This window comes from Eucyclogobius newberryi, unplaced genomic scaffold (genome assembly GCF_026437365.1).
Source record: "Eucyclogobius newberryi isolate DKJ021-1_F unplaced genomic scaffold, fEucNew1.0.hap1 SCAF_22, whole genome shotgun sequence".
Taxonomy (NCBI): Eukaryota; Metazoa; Chordata; class Actinopteri; order Gobiiformes; family Gobiidae; genus Eucyclogobius; species Eucyclogobius newberryi.
The window spans coordinates 28704258-28725946 of NW_027315857.1; the positions used below are offsets into that span (position 1 = coordinate 28704258).

The 21689-nt window shown below is 49.4% G+C and overlaps 1 protein-coding gene across 1 annotated transcript in view; it reads right to left on the reverse strand.

The window, feature by feature from the left end:
* The window catches only part of LOC140371586 (phosphatidylinositol 4,5-bisphosphate 3-kinase catalytic subunit alpha isoform-like), a 63211-nt gene extending 42343 nt beyond the window's left edge, over positions 1–20868 (reverse strand). Inside the window, exons 1-5 of the mRNA XM_072458751.1 lie at positions 20781–20868; positions 16881–17001; positions 13026–13129; positions 6143–6305; positions 5704–5913 (exon numbers count right to left, since the gene is read on the reverse strand). Coding sequence (XP_072314852.1) covers positions 5704–5913; positions 6143–6305; positions 13026–13129; positions 16881–16965 — 562 coding nt within the window. The 5' untranslated portion in view covers positions 16966–17001; positions 20781–20868. The remainder of the gene's footprint in view (positions 1–5703; positions 5914–6142; positions 6306–13025; positions 13130–16880; positions 17002–20780) is intronic.
* Positions 20869–21689: the final 821 nt, after the last annotated feature.

Here is a 21689-nt window from a genome sequence, read left to right on the forward strand (position 1 = left end):
TCTTACCCTGGTCTAGTCGGTGGTACAGGTCTACAGGAGGTCTAAACCCGGTCTTACCCTGGTCTAGTCGGTGGTACAGGTCTACAGGAGGTCTAAACCCGGTCTTACCCTGGTCTAGTCGGTGGTACAGGTCTACAGCAGGTCTAAACCGGGTCTTACCCTGGTCTAGTTGGTGGTACAGGTCTGTCTACAGCAGGTCTAAACCCGGTCTTACCCTGGTCTAGTCGGTGGTACAGGTCTACAGCAGGTCTAAACCCGGTCTTACCCTGGTCTAGTCGGTGGTACAGGTCTACAGGAGGTCTAAACCCGGTCTTACCCTGGTCTAGTCAGTGGTACAGGTCGACAGCAGGTCTAAACCCAGTCTTACCCTGGTCTAGTCGGTGGTACAGGTCTACAGCAGGTCTAAACCCGGTCTTACCCTGGTCTAGTCGGTGGTACAGGTCTACAGCAGGTCTAAACCCGGTCTTAACCTGGTCTAGTCGGTGGTAAAGGTCTACAGGAGGTCTAAACCCGGTCTTACCCTGGTCTAGTCGGTGGTACAGGTCTACAGGAGGTCTAAACCCGGTCTTACCCTGGTCTAGTCGGTGGTACAGGTCTACAGGAGGTCTAAACCCGGTCTTACCCTGGTCTAGTCGGTGGTACAGGTCTACAGCAGGTCTAAACCCGGTCTTACCCTGGTCTAGTCGGTGGTACAGGTCTACAGGAAGTCTAAACCCGGTCTTACCCTAGTCTAGTTGGTGGTACAGGTCTGTCTACAGCAGGTCTAAACCCGGTCTTACCCTGGTCTAGTCGGTGGTACAGGTCTACATCAGGTCTAAACCCGGTCTTACTCTGGTTTAGTCGGTGGTACAGGTCTACAGCAGGTCTAAACCCGGTCTTACCCTGGTCTAGTCGGTGGTACAGGTCTACAGCAGGTCTAAACCCGGTCTTACCCTGGTCTAGTCGGTGGTACAGGTCTACAGGAGGTCTAAACCCGGTCTTACCCTGGTCTAGTCGGTGGTACAGGTCTGTCTACAGCAGGTCTAAACCCGGTCTTACCCTGGTCTAGTCGGTGGTACAGGTCTACATCAGGTCTAAACCCGGTCTTACTCTGGTCTAGTCGGTGGTACAGGTCTACAGCAGGTCTAAACCCAGTCCTACCCTGGTCTAGTCGGTGGTACAGGTCTACAGCAGGTCTAAACCCGATCTTAACCTGGTCTAGTCGGTGGTACAGGTCTACAGCAGGTCTAAACCCGGTCTTATCTTGGTCTAGTCAGTGGTACAGGTCTACAGCAGGTCTAAACCCGGTCTTACCCTGGTCTAGTCGGTGGTACAGGTCTACAGCATGTCTAAACCCGGTCTTACCCTGGTCTAGTCGGTGGTACAGGTCTACAGCAGGTCTAAACCCGATCTTACCTTGGTCTAGTCAGTGGTACAGGTCTACAGCAGGTCTAAACCCGGTCTTACCCTGGTCTAGTCGGTGGTACAGGTCTAAAGCAGGTCTAAACCAGGTCTTACCCTGGTCTAGTCGGTGGTACAGGTCTACAGCAGGTCTAAACCCGATCTTACCTTGGTCTAGTCAGTGGTACAGGTCTACTGCAGGTCTAAACCCGGTCTTACCCTGGTCTAGTCGGTGGTACAGGTCTACAGGAGGTCTAAACCCGGTCTTACCCTGGTCTAGTCGGTGGTACAGGTCTACAGCAGGTCTAAACCGGGTCTTACCCTGGTCTAGTTGGTGGTACAGGTCTGTCTACAGCAGGTCTAAACCCGGTCTTACCCTGGTCTAGTCGGTGGTACAGGTCTACAGCAGGTCTAAACCCGGTCTTACCCTGGTCTAGTCGGTGGTACAGGTCTACAGGAGGTCTAAACCCGGTCTTACCGTGGTCTAGTCAGTGGTACAGGTCGACAGCAGGTCTAAACCCAGTCTTACCCTGGTCTAGTCGGTGGTACAGGTCTACAGGAGGTCTAAACCCGGTCTTACCCTGGTCTAGTCGGTGGTACAGGTCTACAGGAGGTCTAAACCCGGTCTTACCCTGGTCTAGTCGGTGGTACAGGTCTACAGGAGGTCTAAACCCGGTCTTACCCTGGTCTAGTCGGTGGTACAGGTCTACAGCAGGTCTAAACCCGGTCTTACCCTGGTCTAGTCGGTGGTACAGGTCTACAGGAAGTCTAAACCCGGTCTTACCCTAGTCTAGTTGGTGGTACAGGTCTGTCTACAGCAGGTCTAAACCCAGTCTTACCCTGGTCTAGTCGGTGGTACAGGTCTACATCAGGTCTAAACCCGGTCTTACTCTGGTTTAGTCGGTGGTACAGGTCTACAGCAGGTCTAAACCCGGTCTTACCCTGGTCTAGTCGGTGGTACAGGTCTACAGCAGGTCTAAACCCGGTCTTACCCTGGTCTAGTCGGTGGTACAGGTCTACAGGAGGTCTAAACCCGGTCTTACCCTGGTCTAGTCGGTGGTACAGGTCTACAGGAGGTCTAAACCCGGTCTTACCCTGGTCTAGTCGGTGGTACAGGTCTACAGCAGGTCTAAACCCGGTCTTACCCTGGTCTAGTCGGTGGTACAGGTCTACAGGAAGTCTAAACCCGGTCTTACCCTAGTCTAGTTGGTGGTACAGGTCTGTCTACAGCAGGTCTAAACCCAGTCTTACCCTGGTCTAGTCGGTGGTACAGGTCTACATCAGGTCTAAACCCGGTCTTACTCTGGTTTAGTCGGTGGTACAGGTCTACAGCAGGTCTAAACCCGGTCTTACCCTGGTCTAGTCGGTGGTACAGGTCTACAGCAGGTCTAAACCCGGTCTTACCCTGGTCTAGTCGGTGGTACAGGTCTACAGGAGGTCTAAACCCGGTCTTACCCTGGTCTAGTCGGTGGTACAGGTCTGTCTACAGCAGGTCTAAACCCGGTCTTACCCTGGGCTAGTCGGTGGTACAGGTCTACATCAGGTCTAAACCCGGTCTTACTCTGGTTTAGTCAGTGGTACAGGTCTACAGCAGGTCTAAACCCAGTCCTACCCTGGTCTAGTCGGTGGTACAGGTCTACAGCAGGTCTAAACCCGATCTTAACCTGGTCTAGTCGGTGGTACAGGTCTACAGCAGGTCTAAACCCGGTCTTATCTTGGTCTAGTCAGTGGTACAGGTCTACAGCAGGTCTAAACCCGGTCTTACCCTGGTCTAGTCGGTGGTACAGGTCTACAGCATGTCTAAACCCGGTCTTACCCTGGTCTAGTCGGTGGTACAGGTCTACAGCAGGTCTAAACCCGATCTTACCTTGGTCTAGTCAGTGGTACAGGTCTACAGCAGGTCTAAACCCGGTCTTACCCTGGTCTAGTCGGTGGTACAGGTCTAAAGCAGGTCTAAACCAGGTCTTACCCTGGTCTAGTCGGTGGTACAGGTCTACAGCAGGTCTAAACCCGATCTTACCTTGGTCTAGTCAGTGGTACAGGTCTACTGCAGGTCTAAACCCGGTCTTACCCTGGTCTAGTCGGTGGTACAGGTCTAAAGCAGGTCTAAACCAGGTCTTACCGTGGTCTAGTCGGTGGTACAGGTCTACAGCAGGTCTAAACCCGGTCTTACTCTGGTCTAGTCGGTGGTACAGGTCTACAGGAGGTCTAAACCAGGTCTTACCCTGGTCTAGTCGGTGGTACAGGTCTACAGGAGGTCTAAACCCGGTCTTACCCTGGTCTAGTCGGTGGTACAGGTCTACAGGAGGTCTAAACCCGGTCTTACCCTGGTCTAGTCAGTGGTACAGGTCGACAGCAGGTCTAAACCCGGTCTTACCCTGGTCTAGTCGGTGGTACAGGTCTACAGCAGGTCTAAACCCGGTCTTACCCTGGTCTAGTCGGTGGTACAGGTCTACAGCAGGTCTAAACCCGGTCTTAACCTGGTCTAGTCGGTGGTAAAGGTCTACAGGAGGTCTAAACCCGGTCTTACCCTGGTCTAGTCGGTGGTACAGGTCTACAGGAGGTCTAAACCCGGTCTTACCCTGGTCTAGTCGGTGGTACAGGTCTACAGGAGGTCTAAACCCGGTCTTACCCTGGTCTAGTCGGTGGTACAGGTCTACAGCAGGTCTAAACCCGGTCTTACCCTGGTCTAGTCGGTGGTACAGGTCTACAGGAAGTCTAAACCCGGTCTTACCCTAGTCTAGTTGGTGGTACAGGTCTGTCTACAGCAGGTCTAAACCCGGTCTTACCCTGGTCTAGTCGGTGGTACAGGTCTACATCAGGTCTAAACCCGGTCTTACTCTGGTTTAGTCGGTGGTACAGGTCTACAGCAGGTCTAAACCCGGTCTTACCCTGGTCTAGTCGGTGGTACAGGTCTACAGCAGGTCTAAACCCGGTCTTACCCTGGTCTAGTTGGTGGTACAGGTCTACAGGAGGTCTAAACCCGGTCTTACCCTGGTCTAGTCGGTGGTACAGGTCTGTCTACAGCAGGTCTAAACCCGGTCTTACCCTGGGCTAGTCGGTGGTACAGGTCTACATCAGGTCTAAACCCGGTCTTACTCTGGTTTAGTCAGTGGTACAGGTCTACAGCAGGTCTAAACCCAGTCCTACCCTGGTCTAGTCGGTGGTACAGGTCTACAGCAGGTCTAAACCCGATCTTAACCTGGTCTAGTCGGTGGTACAGGTCTACAGCAGGTCTAAACCCGGTCTTATCTTGGTCTAGTCAGTGGTACAGGTCTACAGCAGGTCTAAACCCGGTCTTACCCTGGTCTAGTCGGTGGTACAGGTCTACAGCATGTCTAAACCCGGTCTTACCCTGGTCTAGTCGGTGGTACAGGTCTACAGCAGGTCTAAACCCGATCTTACCTTGGTCTAGTCAGTGGTACAGGTCTACAGCAGGTCTAAACCCGGTCTTACCCTGGTCTAGTCGGTGGTACAGGTCTAAAGCAGGTCTAAACCAGGTCTTACCCTGGTCTAGTCGGTGGTACAGGTCTACAGCAGGTCTAAACCCGATCTTACCTTGGTCTAGTCAGTGGTACAGGTCTACTGCAGGTCTAAACCCGGTCTTACCCTGGTCTAGTCGGTGGTACAGGTCTAAAGCAGGTCTAAACCAGGTCTTACCGTGGTCTAGTCGGTGGTACAGGTCTACAGCAGGTCTAAACCCGGTCTTACTCTGGTCTAGTCGGTGGTACAGGTCTACAGGAGGTCTAAACCAGGTCTTACCCTGGTCTAGTCGGTGGTACAGGTCTAAAGCAGGTCTAAACCAGGTCTTACCCTGGTCTAGTCGGTGGTACAGGTCTACAGGAGGTCTAAACCCGGTCTTAACCTGGTCTAGTCGGTGGTAAAGGTCTACAGGAGGTCTAAACCCGGTCTTACCCTGGTCTAGTTGGTGGTACAGGTCTAAAGCAGGTCTAAACCAGGTCTTACCCTGGTCTAGTCGGTGGTACAGGTCTACAGGAGGTCTAAACCCGGTCTTACCCTGGTCTAGTCGGTGGTACAGGACTACAGGAGGTCTAAACCAGGTCTTACCCTGGTCTAGTCAGTGGTACAGGTCTACAGCAGGTCTAAACCCGATCTTACCTTGGTCTAGTCAGTGGTACAGGTCTACAGCAGGTCTAAACCCGGTCTTACCCTGGTCTAGTCGGTGGTACAGGTCTAAAGCAGGTCTAAACCAGGTCTTACCCTGGTCTAGTCGGTGGTACAGGTCTACAGCAGGTCTAAACCCGGTCTTACCCTGGTCTAGTCGGTGGTACAGGTCTACAGCAGGTCTAAACCCGGTCTTACCCTGGTCTAGTCGGTGGTACAGGTGCAGCGGCAGCTCGGCGCTCGTCTCCACATTGGGAGGATAAACATACAGAGCTTGAGAATGAGCTCCTCCCGCCTCTCGCTCCTCCACAGCTTCTCTGCACACACTCAGGATGGATCTCCTGAACTCCTGCACCTCAGCGTCCTTCAACATCTCGAACTCACAGACCGGCATCCCGATGGCAAACCCTGAAACAGAACCAGATTATGGTCTCAAACAGGTCTAGAACTGGTCAGAAACTGGTCTAAAACAGGTCTAGAACAGGTCTCAAGCAAAATGTGCTGCACAAACCTGCCTCCTAAAACTGGTTTGAACCAGGTTTGAAGTCAAAAAACACATTTCCACTGGTTTACACTTGTTGCTGTTGGTGTTGGTGTTGTTTCTTGGTGTAGTAAAGTGTTGGTGGTGTTTTCTCACCGATCTCGCGGTTGAGGATCTTCTCCTCTCTGTTGCCGATGGGTTCGATGACTTTGAGGATTGGGTGGAAGAGCCTCAAGTCGCACAGACGCCGCGTTTCGTCATAAAACTCCTCTCTCTCCGCCTCCTGCGTCACGCCCACAAAGATGTAGGACGACTCCTCCTGACCAGTCAGAGCACAGCACACCAGCAGGGTTTAATCAATCAGAGCAGTGAACACCAGCAGGGTTCAACCAATCAGAGCAGAGAACACCAGCAGGGTTTAACCAGTCAGAGCAGAGGACACCAGCAGGGTTTAACCAATCGGAGCAAAGAACACCAGCAGGGTTTAACCAATCAGCGCAGAGAACACCAGCAGGGTTTAACCAATCAGAGCAGTGAACACCAGCAGGGTTTAACCAAACGGAGCAGAGAACACCAGCAAGGTTTAACCAATCAGAGCAGAGAACACCAGCAGGGTTTAACCAATCAGAGCAGAGGACACCAGCAAGGTTAAACCAATCAGAGCAGAGAACACCAGCAGGGTTTAACCAATCAGAGCAGTGAACACCAGCAGGGTTTAACCAATCAGAGCAGAGAACACCAGCAAGGTTAAACCAATCAGAGCAGAGAACACCAGCAGGGTTTAACCAATCAGAGCAGAGAACACCAGCAGGGTTTAGCCAATAAGAGCAGAGAACACCAGCAGGGTTTAACCAATCAGAGCAGAGAATAGTAGGTTAAGTTGAGAAAAGTACAAGCTTAAACTAAGAATCAGTCTTTTTCCAGGTCATTTAAAAAGTGCATTTGAAACTTGATTTGATTCAGTTCTCGTGGAACACGACAGAAACACCTTTCCGTCCGTGTTGCTCTTCAACTCAATACATTTTTTTATGTTTTGTGGCGCAATTCTTGTCAAATTGTATTCTGGTGTTTTTGGGACATTGTTATCCAGAAATGTAAGAAATAATATCATGATTGTTAGCATGTATGCTAATTTCAGTGCTAACCCAACTGGTGTAATGTTTTCTAACTGCTCTGATGTTTCACTGGTTGTGTGGTTGTTACTGGGTTTAGTTTGTGATGTTTGAGGCTAATGTATCGCAACACTCTTAACCAAATTATGTTATTATTATTTTTATGAAGTCTCTTGTAAAAACAGACTTTTTTCTTTGGCTGATAACCAAGAATGAGCTGTTGTCGTATTGATCAAGTTGTTGTCTCCTTTTCAAAGTTTTTACATTGAAACTAAGCAACAAGCCAATCTTGTATTTAATTGCTTTAATTTGGACTGGAAATGTTGTGCAGGGGCCGAGCAGGAGAAGTGTGTTTAACCAATCGTTTAGAGCACAATATGTACACAAGGCAAATAAAGACGTAAGACATTAGACTTTTTTCTTTAGACTTCATTCCCTCCGACTGTGCCAGAGAGCTGTGCTCTCTCGACTTATAAATTTAGACTTCAAAGACATTGGGAATGTTCCAGATTGAAGCTTTAACTATGTGAGTGAGTGGTGCTAGTAAACTTCAGCACAGACTTTATAAATCTGGAGGCTCACACATGGAGCAGCTGTAGATGAACTCAGACTGGTGATGATCTCATGGACAGTTTTGTCAGTTACAGGTGCAAAGTGAGTGAGCTCTAAGTGTCTTGGTGGTTTTAGGGTAATTTATTGCATTGTGGGATTTATAGCATTTTTAATGCCCTGAACTTTGTCATTAAAGAATAATACAGACTCATTACACTTGATGTGGACATGAGTTCTAACGGCAGCTGAGCTGGAGGGTTTGTTAATCTGTTTACTGTGGCAACAGGACACGCCCGTTGTTACTGCAGCTTCCAATAATTTCAGAAAACTATCTTTCTAGTTTTACATAAAATGAGGTTGTACATGTTCAGCTTCTCTTTGTAAATCTCTTTTTGAACCTGGAGCTTTGACTTGTCCCCTCGGCCCGGTGGACCAGTCGGTGGTTTGAGAATAACAAAGACACAGAAATGGTAAGACAGAGCAAAATCATCCACATTGACATTTGAAATATTAACCCTATTTGTAATTAAAGATCCTTCTGCTGTGGGTGGGGCCACTCTGCTGTGGGTGGGGCCACTCTGCTGTGGGTGGGGCCACTCACATGCTGAAGACCAAAGGTTTCAAGGACAGTGTATAAGCCAACTCCAACTCGAGTGCCTTACGTTGTAGACGGCATGGTAGTTGACGCGCTAGTTCACTGTTTTGTGCGATCCCAGAAAGTTCACCGAGGCAGTTCCAACGTTTATGCCCCTTTATTAATTACAAAGTCTTAAAAACAATCCAAGCAGTGCTTAAGTTCATATCAAAAATAAAATACATAACACCGGCTCCACCACGAGCAGCACGCACCGCCACGAGCCGCACGCGGCACCGCTTCTCCTCCGCTGCACCGGCGTTTCCACGTCCGAACATCGGCTCCACCACGAGCGGCACGCACCACCACGAGCCGCATGCACAACGAGCAAGCGGCACCGCTTCTCCCGCACCCGCCGCCCCGGAGGTCTGTACCTGGGCGAAGGTGTGGCCCCAGCCCGCCACAGGAGCAGACACGGAGAGCGGGGCACCGGCTCCACCCGGAGAAAAGCAGCCCCATACAACCGAGGTACAGCGCCGTTCCTCTGCTTTCCCCGCTCCACAGACGGGGGCGATCTGGTCACAAAACTGGACTCAAATGCGTCTTGATTGGGCTAGAGCAACGCCGGCGTCTGGTATGTGGACTGCCGCTTCTGTCCCAACGTCTTTGATTTGTTAGTCGTTTCCATTGTTTTGTTTTGTTCCCGCGTCTCTGTGTTGTCTTCTGTCTACATCCCTGTTCCTTAACTTCATCGGACATTACTGCACCGTCTATCACTTATCTCCTCCCTCACTCCTGGACTATCTACTGCCCTAGCCGCCAGCTAACAGCTGGCTTAACACCTGCTGAGGTCCGTCATGGTATCGCGGGGCCTCCCTGCCGTGCAGACAAGGTCTGGGGCAACCAACGCCACTCACTCCACCAGCTTCAACACCCGGTCCACTGCTGCTTTTTCACAACTCTCTGCCCACCAGCTTCTAGTTAACCAGCTTCTAGCCACCGCCAATATTCTAACTGGATTACTCTCACCTGCTGCTACGTTCCATCTCCTCCTCGGACTATCACTCCCGCGCCTCCAGGCCACCGCTCCACCAACTTCTCGCCTACTCACCTACAACGCTGCTGACCTTCACCTCCTCAACCATAACCACCGTCTCCCAGCTGCTGCTGCCTCTGCAGCTCAGCTGGGATCCTTCGCCGGCCCCGCAACATCCACCGGGGCTCTGGTCTCTCCCATAACCAACACTCCAACGACGGCTAACCTATCCCCTCACTCTGGACTAGTTTTCGCCCCCCTGTCACCCCCACCTGCCGCACTGCCAACCTCAGCAACCTGCGCCCCCCCACCCCTGCGCCCCCATCCATCTCCGCGCCCCCATCCATCTCCGCGCCCCCATCCATCTCCGCGCCCCCATCCATCTCCCTTGCACTGCTGAACTGCCGCTCCCTCGCCAACAAATCACCTGTTATATCTGAACTGCTACTGGACAATAACATTGATCTGCTTCTCCTCTGTGAAACATGGCAACAGCCCCTGGACTTCTATGCTCTCAACCAAGCCACTCCCTCCAACTACACTTACACTGCCAAACCCCGCCTCTCCGGGCGTGGGGGAGGTCTTGCTGTTATTCATAACAAATCTACATCCATCACTGAACTGAACCTCAACCTTCCATCCATCTCATCATTTGAATACCTCGCCTTCTCCCTCCCCAACTCTATCACCGCTATCCTGATCTATCGTCCCCCAAAGCCCCACCCCTCTTTCCTCACTGAATTGTCTGAACTCCTCACCATTGCATCCTCTCTCTGCCCGCCTCCTACTCACTGGTGACTTCAACATCCACATTGACTGCCCCAACGCCCCACTGACATCCGACTTCCTCTCTCTCCTGGACTGCTTCCATCTCACCCAACACATTGACTTCCCCACCCATACCAAAGGCCACACTCTGGACTTAGTCTGTTCCTCTCTCCTACCCATATCTAAGCCCCACCCCCTCCCCTTCCCACTCTGAGCATCTCTGCATCCTTTTCTCCGCCCCCCTACCCTCGCCCCACAACCCCAAAAAACGCACCATCACCTACCGCAATATCAAGTCAGTCAACCCCCTCACGCTCTCCCAGCTCATATCCTCTGCTTTCCCCCCTGATCCCCCCCCTCTTCCCCCGACGACTATGCTGCCATGCTCAACACCACCCTCTCCGACTCCCTTGACTCCCTAGCCCCCTGGAAAACCTCCTCCGTCTCATACATCAACCCCGCCCCCTGGTACACCCCTGAACTCCGCACCATGAAGCAGACTGGCCGCCAACTCGAACGACTCCTCAAAAGAACCCGCCTCACCGTCCACGCCGAAGCTTTCAAATTACACATCTCCTCCTACCGTGACGCTCTCCAAGCCGCCAAATCTGCCCACCTCTCCACCCTCATCAACAGCTCCCACCGGAGCCCTCGCACCCTGTTCTCCACCGTCAACAAGCTGCTCCAGCCACCGGACATCACTCCACCCTCCTCCCCTGACCTCTGCAACTCTTTCCTCCTTGCCTTCAATGACAAAATTTCCAAAATCAACAGCTCCATGACTGCCGTCTCCCTTAACTCCATCATCTGCTCTCATCCCCCATCTCACCACCCTCTTCAACCAGTCTCTATCCCTCGGCCATGTTCCTTCCATCTACAAACTGGCCTCCATCACCCCCATCCTCAAAAAACCCACCCTAGACTCCGCCAACCTCTCCAACTACCGCCCCATCTCCAACCTGCCGTTCCTCTCAAAAACGCTGGAACGCATCGTCGCCGCCCAACTTCACACCCACCTCCAGTCAAACAACCTCTATGAACCCCTCCAATCTGGCTTCCGCCCACTTCACAGCACTGAAACAGCCCTGGTCAAAGTACTCAGCGATCTCCTCACCTCTGCAGACTCCGGGGCCCTCAACATCCTGTTACTACTAGACCTCCTCCTACAAAGGCTGCGCCAACTGGGTGTTGAGGGCTCTGCACTTGACTGGCTCACATCCTCCTCACCAACAGGCAAGAGTTCATTTCCCTCTCCGGTCACTCATCCACCCTCTCCCCAGTAACGCAGGGGTCCCCCAGGGCTCAGTCCTCGGCCCCCTCCTCTTCATCTGCTACCTCTTCCCCCTTGGTCACATCCTCCGCCAACTCAACCTGGACTTTCACTGCTACGCTGACGACACCCAGATATACCTCACCACCAAATCCACCCAAGCCCCTCCCCTCAGCCACATCCAAACCCTCCCCTCAGCCACACCCAAACCTGCATCTCTACAATAAAAACATGGCTCACTCTCAACTTCCTCAAACTGAACAGTGACAAAACAGAGCTCCTCCTCATTGGCACCAAATCCACTCTCAATAAAACTGGTCCCTTTCCACTCAGCATCGACACCTCGACCATCACCCCCTCACCCTGGTACGCAATCTCGGTGTCATCATGGACCCCACCCTCTCCTTCACTCCCCATGTCAGCCACATCGTCAAGACCTCATACTTCCACCTCCGCCGCATCGCCAAAATCCGACACTGCCTCACCCTCCCCGCTGCTGAATCCCTCATCCAGGCCTTCATCTCCTCCCGCCTCGACTACTACACCTCCCTCCTCCCTGGCATCTCCTCCCATTCCCTCCATAGACTCCAAATGGTCCAAAACTCCGCTGCTCGCCTCCTCACCCACACCCGCCTCCTCACCCACACCCGCCTCCTCACCCACACCCGGTCCCGTGATCACATCACTCCCGTTCTCCGCTCTCTCCATTGGCTCCCCATCAAGCAGCGCATTAACTTTAAAATACTCCTCCTCACCTTCAAAGCTCTTCACCACCTTGCCCCCCCCTACCTGTCTGACCTCCTCATCCCCCACCGCCCCTCCCGAGCTCTCCGATCCTCCTCCTCTCTCACCCTGACTGCACCAACATCCCGACTCAAAACTTTTGGCGACAGCTTTCTCCCAAACAGCACCCCGACTCTGGAACTCCCCCCCCCCCGTCCCACTCTCCCTCACTCACAACATTCAAATCCCGCCTAAAAACATACCTCTTCACCCAAGCCTATGACCTCCCCTACCCCTAGCCTCCTCTACCCCATTGCCTACTCTTCTACCCCCTGTTACATCCCCATCTTTTTCTCTCTACTTCTTCTGTCTTTCACTTTATCTGTATATTAATGTGTATTGTACGTGTTGTCCCCCCCTGTCTGTAAATACCCCCCCCTTTTTTATATATGTTCAGCGTCTTTGGGTCACTGAAAAGAACTATATAAATAAAAGTTATTATTATTATTATTATAACCTCCATAACGCCATCACTACGTCACAGTTCTGCTGGATGCAGTCAACAAACTGTGTGCTTGCCCGTCTAGCAACCTGTCCCAGCATCAAGGTTCCACTAAATACCCTTTGCTCATGAGGCCACAGCGCCACCCTGTGGTCGCTCCCAACATTACATCGATAAGAAGCTTTGGCTCCTACAGACAGCATCAAGCACTTTAGCGTTTTTGTCACAAATAGTATCCACATGCACATCGAAATCACCTGTAATGACCAAACCATCAAAGTCTGTGCGACTGAAACATCTCAGTAAAATTATCAATAAAACGTTGTCAGTGCCGGAGAGGCTTGTGTAAAACAATGAAGAGAATGAGACTGTTTTAGGTCCATTTTAAAGGAGACATACTCAAATGATAAAAACACCCCAAAAGAACAACCTGCGGGTCATTATTTCATCTCTAAAGGCTGCACAGACAGGGGTGTTTTTGTTTGTAGTTACACACTCTCACCTGCAGGAGGTGGTACAGAGGATACTTCCTGGCCTCAGTAAACAGCTGCTGTTTGATGTCAATCAGAGGAGTTTCTCTCAGACACTCCAGACTCACCAGCATCCCTTAAACACATCAACAAACACACACAAATATTAGAATATAATATATACATTAGTGGTACACAAGAGATAATGAAGTCAGAGGAATAAACCGGCTGTTCACAACTTAACCAGCAAAAGTGTTTGCTCAATGACGGAGGGTACATCCCTTTTAGTTCGGAATTTGACCGATAGCCGTCTAAAGTTAGCACCCAGGGATGAGCCCCCAGGGATGACCACTCAGGGATGACCACTCAGGGATGAGCCCCGGGAGCAGAGCAGCAGTGTAAGAGGCTCCTCTGTCGCTGAACTCTCGCCCGCTCTGTCACATGTGAAGTGTTCAGAGGCAGATAGAGACTGTGTGTGTCCCTCGTGTAAGTCACATCTCAGAAAAACTATTTCAGGCTCAGACCAAATAACTTAAGGAAAATAACACTCACAAATGAAACAAATAAATAAGCACATAAAATGTGGACTGCTAAACATTAGGTCAATCTCTTCCAAATCGCTTTTAGTTAAAGGAATGCCCCTCTCCTGGTGAAGTGGTCCCTGCCCCGTGTGGACAGTCCCTCATCTGCCTGAAGAGTGGGTCCAGCTTGACTCTGATGGTCCCTCATCTGCCTGAAGCTTCAGGCCAGTGGCTCTCACGTCCCACCTGATGAAGACACTGGAGCTGGTCCTGGACCACCTCCGCTCCACCGTGAGCTCAGCCATGGACCCGCTGCAGTTTGCATATCGGTCTGGCATCGGAGTGGAGGACGCCGTCATCTCCTGCTGCACCGCTCTCTCTCTCACCTGGAGAAGCCTGGCAGCTCTGTGAGGATCCTGTTCTTTCGTGTCTCCAGCGCCTTCAACACCATCAGCTCCTGAGGGACAAGCTGGAGACGGCTGGTGTGGAGTACGACCTGCAGCGTGGATCCTGGACTACCTCACAGACCAACCCCAGTTTGTGAGAGCTCGGGACTGTGTGTCTGACACTCAGACCTGCAGTGTGGGGGCGCCCCAGGGCACTGTCCTCGCGCCCTTTCTCTTCACCCTTTACACTGCAGACTTCAGACATGACACGGACAGCTGTGTCCTGCAGAAGTTCTCTGATGACTCCATCATTGGACTCATCACGGACGACGATGACGCGGAGTACAGAGGACTGGCGCAGGACTTTGTGGACTGGTGTCAGCGGAACCACCTCCTCATCAACGCGGTGAAGACCAAGGAGATGGTGGTGGATTTCCGCAGACGCCACCCCACTGCCCCCCTCACCAGTGAACATCCAGGGACGGGACATTGAGAGAGTGACTCATACAAGGACCTGGTGTTCATCTGAACCACAAACTGGACTGGACTCATAACACAGACTGTACAGGAAGAGCCAGAGTCGGCTCAGGTCTTTTGGAGTGACAGGGCCACTCCTGAAGACCTTCTACGACTCTGTGGTGGCATCAGCTCCTATAGGTGTGGCCTGCTGGAGCAGCAGCATCACAGAGAGGGAGAGGAAGAGGCTGGACAAAGTCATCAAGAAGTCCAGCTCCGTCCTGGACTGTGCTCTGGACTCGGTGCAGGAGGTGGGGGACAGAAGGGTCCTGGCTAGATTCACATCTATGCTTGTCCATGAGTCTCACCCCCTGCAGGACACTCTGTCCCCTGCAGGACACTCTGTCCCCTGCAGGACACTCTGTCCGCTCTGGAGAGCAGCTTCAGTGACTGATCCACCCTCGCTGTGGGAGGGAGAGGTTTCGTAGGTCTTTCCTTCCTGCTGCTGTCAGACTTTATAACAAACACTGTTAGTACTGAACACTCGCAATACTGACCTAACCATGTGCAATTCCGTCATATGTGCAATTACTGTGAAATTCATGTGCAATCCATGTGCCGTAGTGACACATATTCATGTGCAATTACTGTCGTGATCACATGTAATGGTATTTATGTATTTATGTATGTATTTGTTTATTTATTTGTCTATGGGAGTTATTATTTATTTATAGGAGATCTTCTACTGAAAGTGTTTTTCAGACTTCCTATAAGTGATCTGTTCTTCTGGATCTACCTCTGGATCTTCCTGCGTTGCACCAATGAAATTTCCCCATGTGGGACAATAAAGGAATATCTTATCTTATCTTAAGAGTGGGTCCAGCTCGACTCTGATAAGATAAGATAATCCTTTATTGTCCCACAGGGGGACGGTCCCTCATCTATCTGAAGAGTGGGTCCAGCTCCTGTCTCCCTCGTGTCTGTCTGTCCGTCTGTGAGAGTGGGATCTCTCCTTCACTGGAACTCCTCCAGGTTTCTACGCTTTTTCCCAAGGAGGTTTTTTTGTAGTTTTTCCTGGCCGAGAAGGAGAGTCTAAGGACAGAGGACCCTGGGACATCGTCCCTCGCCACCACAGACATTGTCTGACTTCATCGCCACCACAGACATTGTTGATTCGGCCCTCAGAGGCGACTGTTGTTGTGATTTTGGGCCTTACAAAAATAAATTGAATTGAATAGAGGATTTTTGACGAGCAATCTCAGTCTCATTTCCTCGAGGTGTGGACAGCCCAGTAGTTCCCCCACATGTCAATCATTCCCTGCGTGCTCCTGCACACCTGCAGCCTCGTTCCCATAGCAGTACGTTTCCCTGGCTGCACATGTGTGGTTTATATGTCTGTGTGTGTTTAGTGAGTTCCTTCAGTTACAGGACAAACATGACACAGAGAAAGACTGTGATCGAGCTCAGAAGAGACAGAAATCTGCAAAGACGAGAGATGATGCGATCGTGCTAATAAACAAACACACGAGTAGAGGCGAGGCTGTTGAGGTCTGATGGTAGGCGGCCCTCAATGGGTTCTAAAATTTGACAGAGGGGCCGGGCCAGGAACAGATGGATTGTGTGATGATGCTGGAGTCTCCTTGCACGTAAAAAGTTCACAAGTTTTATAACAGGATTCACAACATGTTAAGCTGCAGCACAGACTTATATGATACAGACTTATATGATATAGAGTTGCACAGTGATTCCTGATGATACAGCAAAGGAAAAGAACATCCTGCTCAGGGTTTTCCTCTTTCACTTTGTCCTGGATTATTTTGAGAGTTTTTTCCTGTTAAATTTGGTGATCCATCCCACGTGACATTGGCATGTTGTTACAGAAAGGCTAATTGGGAAAAGCTTAACAGAGAAGAAGAGGGCGCCAGAAAGGTCAAAGTGCGCCATCTCTTGGGGAAATGTGAGCATTACAGGCAAAAGGTAAAATGAACGGCCGGCCACAATGTCGTGAGTTCGAATCCCAAATTCAACATATACTGCATGTCCTCTCTTCTCTCTCACCCCCTTCATACTTTCATCTCCTGCCTAATAAAGCCTAAGGGCAATAAATAAAACTACCATCCCGCACATAACTGCAGGTGCAGAGGCTGCAGAGACAGCACACATGGATCTCCATCACCAGGAACTGGCATAGTGTGTGTATATATATATATATATATATATATATATATATATATATACAACCCAATACAAGGTGGGAAACACGAGAAACTGGAGAAGTATCAAGGGCTCGGAGATGAGCTGGAGAAGACGTGGAAGGTGAAGGGCAAAGTGGGGCCCAAGGTCATCGGAGCACTCGATTGTATTTGTGGTTGTATGTGTGGTTGTATTTGTGGTTGTGTGTGGTGTTGTATTTGTAGTTGTATTTGCGGTTGTATTTGCGGTAGTGTTTGTGGTTGTATATGTGGTTGTATTTGTAGTTGTATTTGTGGTTGTATTTGTGGTTGTATTTGCGGTAGTTTCTCACCGTTTGGCAAACAGCAGTCGACCTGGATGCGGGGGGGCATCAGGTGCAGCCCCCACAGTTCCCCTGACGACGGCCTGGGCGCCATGGCAACCACCAATCACAGGCTGCCGCTCCTCTGCACCTGCACGGACAGGTGCGACAGGTGAGACACAGGGTCTGATTTATAAAACTGAACATTTTTGACTAAACGTTTACAAAACACAAACGTTCTGGTCCAAGATTCCATGGAAAAGACTTTGGAACATTCTCCACAGATGCATTTAATGCCGTTCTGTGGAAAGGACAACAGCGCCATGGCAACAAGCAGGAGCCCAAGTACAAGTCAGGTACAAGTCAAGTACAAGTCAAGTACAAGTCAAGTACAAGTCAGGTACAAGTCAAGTACAAGTCAAGTACAAGTCAAGTACAAGTCAAGTACAAGTCAGGTACAAGTCAAGTACAAGTCAAGTACAAGTCAAGTACAAGTCAGGTACAAGTCAGGTACAAGTCAAGTACAAGTCAAGTACAAGTCAGGTACAAGTCAAGTACAAGTCAAGTACAAGTCAAGTACAAGTCAGGTACAAGTCAGGTACAAGTCAAGTACAAGTCAGGTACAAGTCAAGTACAAGTCAGGTACAAGTCAGGTACAAGTCAAGTACAAGTCAGGTACAAGTCAAGTACAAGTCAAGTACAAGTCAGGTACAAGTCAAGTACAAGTCAGGTACAAGTCAAGTACAAGTCAGGTACAAGTCAGGTACAAGTCAAGTACAAGTCAGGTACAAGTCAGGTACAAGTCAAGTACAAGTCAAGTACAAGTCAAGTACAAGTCAGGTACAAGTCAGGTACAAGTCAAGTACAAGTCAGGTACAAGTCAAGTACAAGTCAGGTACAAGTCAGGTACAAGTCAAGTACAAGTCAGGTACAAGTCAAGTACAAGTCAAGTACAAGTCAGGTACAAGTCAAGTACAAGTCAAGTACAAGTCAAGTACAAGTCAAGTACAAGTCAGGTACAAGTCAAGTACAAGTCAAGTACAAGTCAGGTACAAGTCAAGTACAAGTCAAGTACAAGTCAAGTACAAGTCAAGTACAAGTCAGGTACAAGTCAAGTACAAGTCAGGTACAAGTCAGGTACAAGTCAAGTACAAGTCAAGTACAAGTCAAGTACAAGTCAAGTACAAGTCAGGTACAAGTCAAGTACAAGTCAAGTACAAGTCAAGTACAAGTCAGGTACAAGTCAGGTACAAGTCAAGTACAAGTCAAGTACAAGTCAAGTACAAGTCAAGTACAAGTCAAGTACAAGTCAAGTACAAGTCAGGTACAAGTCAAGTACAAGTCAAGTACAAGTCAGGTACAAGTCAGGTACAAGTCAAGTACAAGTCAAGTACAAGTCAAGTACAAGTCAAGTACAAGTCAGGTACAAGTCAAGTACAAGTCAAGTACAAGTCAAGTACAAGTCAGGTACAAGTCAGGTACAAGTCAAGTACAAGTCAAGTACAAGTCAGGTACAAGTCAAGTACAAGTCAAGTACAAGTCAAGTACAAGTCAGGAAGTCAGGTACAAGTCAAGTACAAGTCAAGTACAAGTCAAGTACAAGTCAAGTACAAGTCAAGTACAAGTCAAGTACAAGTCAGGAAGTCAGGTACAAGTCAAGTACAAGTCAAGTACAAGTCAAGTACAAGTCAGGTACAAGTCAGGTACAAGTCAAGTACAAGTCAAGTACAAGTCAAGTACAAGTCAAGTACAAGTCAAGTACAAGTCAGGTACAAGTCAAGTACAAGTCAGGTACAAGTCAAGTACAAGTCAAGTACAAGTCAAGTACAAGTCAAGTACAAGTCAGGTACAAGTCAAGTACAAGTCAGGTACAAGTCAAGTACAAGTCAGGTTTGTGGACCCTTTTCACTGCAATAGAAACTAAAATATACGCTTTTGTCCAAAAAGTTACGTACTGAGCTTTAAGTGAGAACTGTGATATTTTAAAGTGAAGTTGTCTTTTTTAGATCAAAATGTGACGTGTAAATGTGTTTAATTATTTGTATTATTATTCATTGTTTTTGTCCTGTAGGCTTTAAAGGACAGTGCAGTGTGACCTGGGGATGAGAGAAGGATGGGCATGCAGCAAACTCTCAGAACTGCACGTGGAACCCGGCATATGTGTTAACCACTCTGCCACCGAGGGGCACACACACTTTATAAATGAAACACACGACTTTGGATCTGAGCCTGGACCTGGTCTGGACCTGGTCTGGACCTGGTCTGGACCTGGTCTGGACCTGGTCTGGACCTGGTCTGGACCTTGTGTGAGTTTAATGAAGCGCGATGAAGAAAGTGGGTCAGTCTTTTGTGAAGCTCGAGGTCAAAGCGAGGATTAAGAACAGTGTGTGTGTGTGTGTGTGTGTGTGTGTGTGTGTGTGTGTGTGTGTGTGTGTGTGTCTGTGTCTGTGTCTGTGTGTGTGTGTCTGTGTCTGTGTCTGTGTCTGCCTGTGTGTGTGTGTGTGTGTGTGTGTGTGTGTTATTATTAGGCCCGAGCGCCACAAACTGGTGAGAGTCTATTAGTTCCATCGTGTGAAGCAGTCGTCATCCACATATGAAGAGCACTGAGCTACTTAAGCTCACGAATACGTTCCATCTCTTGCATGTTCCGTTCATATAAACATGTGATGCAAAAATGTAACATTATTACTGTTTAGAGGGCCAAAAACACAAAGTGGGCGGAGCCCACTCAAAATTAACGAAAGTACCCGTCAGTGACCAGGGACCCACACCATGAGGTAGGAAAGTGCGAGCGCGTTCTGAAAATGTATAGTTTATGATATTTGAAAAATGGGAAACATTGTTTTCGCATCGGAATATTATTCTTTTTCAAGCCGCAAACTGTAGCTAGAATTTCAGAAATTTCCGAAATTTAAAATTTCTGCCGTTTGCGCAGATAAAGTCCGAATTGCGTCAAATTAGAATCAGTTGTTAAACTCTTTGCCCTAAACCTACTTGAAGTCAAATAAATTAATTTGGCACCACAGCGCCCCCTACAGATTTTATATGGAGGTTAAATGTTTAGTTTTGCGAAATTTGACGAAATTTGACACAGAACGCAATTTTGGCATCTTGATCACAAAAGTCAATGAGACCCATGTCATAATTGTTACGGCTTTGCCAACAATGACTGTAACCTCCCGTGTTATTCCAATGGGGAAATTGCCAGAACATCCTTATACTTTATACTTTCACGAACTCCTCCTCGGGCGTTAGCCCTATTAACCTGAGATTTGGTGAGACTCATCTTCAGAGGTAAAAGTTATACACATTTTTATTCAAAATGTCACGGTCTCTCACATTTTGCCAAAAATTACATATAAAATTGCTTTTTGATGTAAAACAAAGGGGAGAAGATGTGACAGCGTCACAGATTCAGCAGTAGATGTAATAAAAGGACAATTGGGGCGCGTTAGCCACGCCCCCTCCTCTTGCGGCGTGGTGAGGGCTGATCATTGCCGCTTGCGGCTATATTTATTATTATTATTATTATTATTATTATTATTATTATAATAATTATAATGATCAGAACAGTTTTTGTCCTGATTTTGTGCAACATTTTGAAGAAAAATCGTATGTTCAGAGAGAAGACTTTTAATAAATGTTGTGTCAATTATTATTTAAAAATATAAATTTATTTAACATTTTAATACATTTGTAAATTTATGCAACAAAGAAACAAACAAACCATTTATTAAATATTTAAACTTAAATTATTGATTGAATTTGTTCCCAGATTAAACAGGATTATTACGATCGTTCGTCTGAAGGAGCTGGAAATACGGTCTCCATGGCGACGGCCTCCTCCCCCATCGCTCTCAGAGACCGGGAGATGGTCTCCATGGCGACGGCTCTGCAGTGATGGAACCTCAGCCTTAAATCTGAACTCACCTCCAGCAAGTCGTGGGGTCATAGCATCACCACACACGGGGCCACTCGCTCTCTGCAGGGGCCCGAAGAGACGCAGGGGCCCGGGGAGACGCAGGGGCCCGGGGAGACACAGGGGCCCGGGGAGACGCAGGGGCCCGAAGAGACGCAGGGGCCAGAAGAGATGCAGGGGCCAGAAGAAACGCAGGGGCCCGAAGAAACACGGGGGCCCAAAGAGATGTAGGGGCCAGAAGAAACGCAGGGGCCCCAAGGAGATGCAGGGACCTGAGGAATAACAGGGGCCACTAGCTCTCTGCAGGGGCCCGGAGAGACACAGGGGCCACTTACTCTCTGCAGGGGCCAGAGGAGACGCAGGGGGCCAAAGAGCAGCTCCTGAGGGACAATAGAAGTGGAATCAGGACAAATCTGAGTCTGTCAAACTCCAGACGCTCAAAGATCAAAGATCAAAGATCAAAGATCAAAGCTCAAAGATCAAAGATCAAAGATCAAAGAGCCCGAGACAAAGAGACGAAGATGAAAGCAAATCCAGACCAGAGCCGGGTCCAGAGGAAGACCTGGTCCAGAGGAGAACAAGGTCCAGAGGAAGACAATGTCCAGAGGAAGACAAGGTCCAGAGAAAGACCAGGTCCAGAGGAAGACCAGGTCCAGAGAAAGACCAGGTCCAGAGGAAGACCAGGTCCAGAGGAGAACAAGGTCCAGAGGAAGACAATGTCCAGAGGAAGACAAGGTCCAGAGAAAGACCAGGTCCAGAGGAAGACCAGGTCCAGAGAAAGACCAGGTCCAGAGGAAGACCAGGTCCAGAGGAGAACAAGGTCCAGAGGAAGACAATGTCCAGAGGAAGACAAGGTCCAGAGGAAGACCAGGTCCAGAGGAGAACAAGGTCCAGAGGAAGACCAGAGCCCAGAGTAAGAC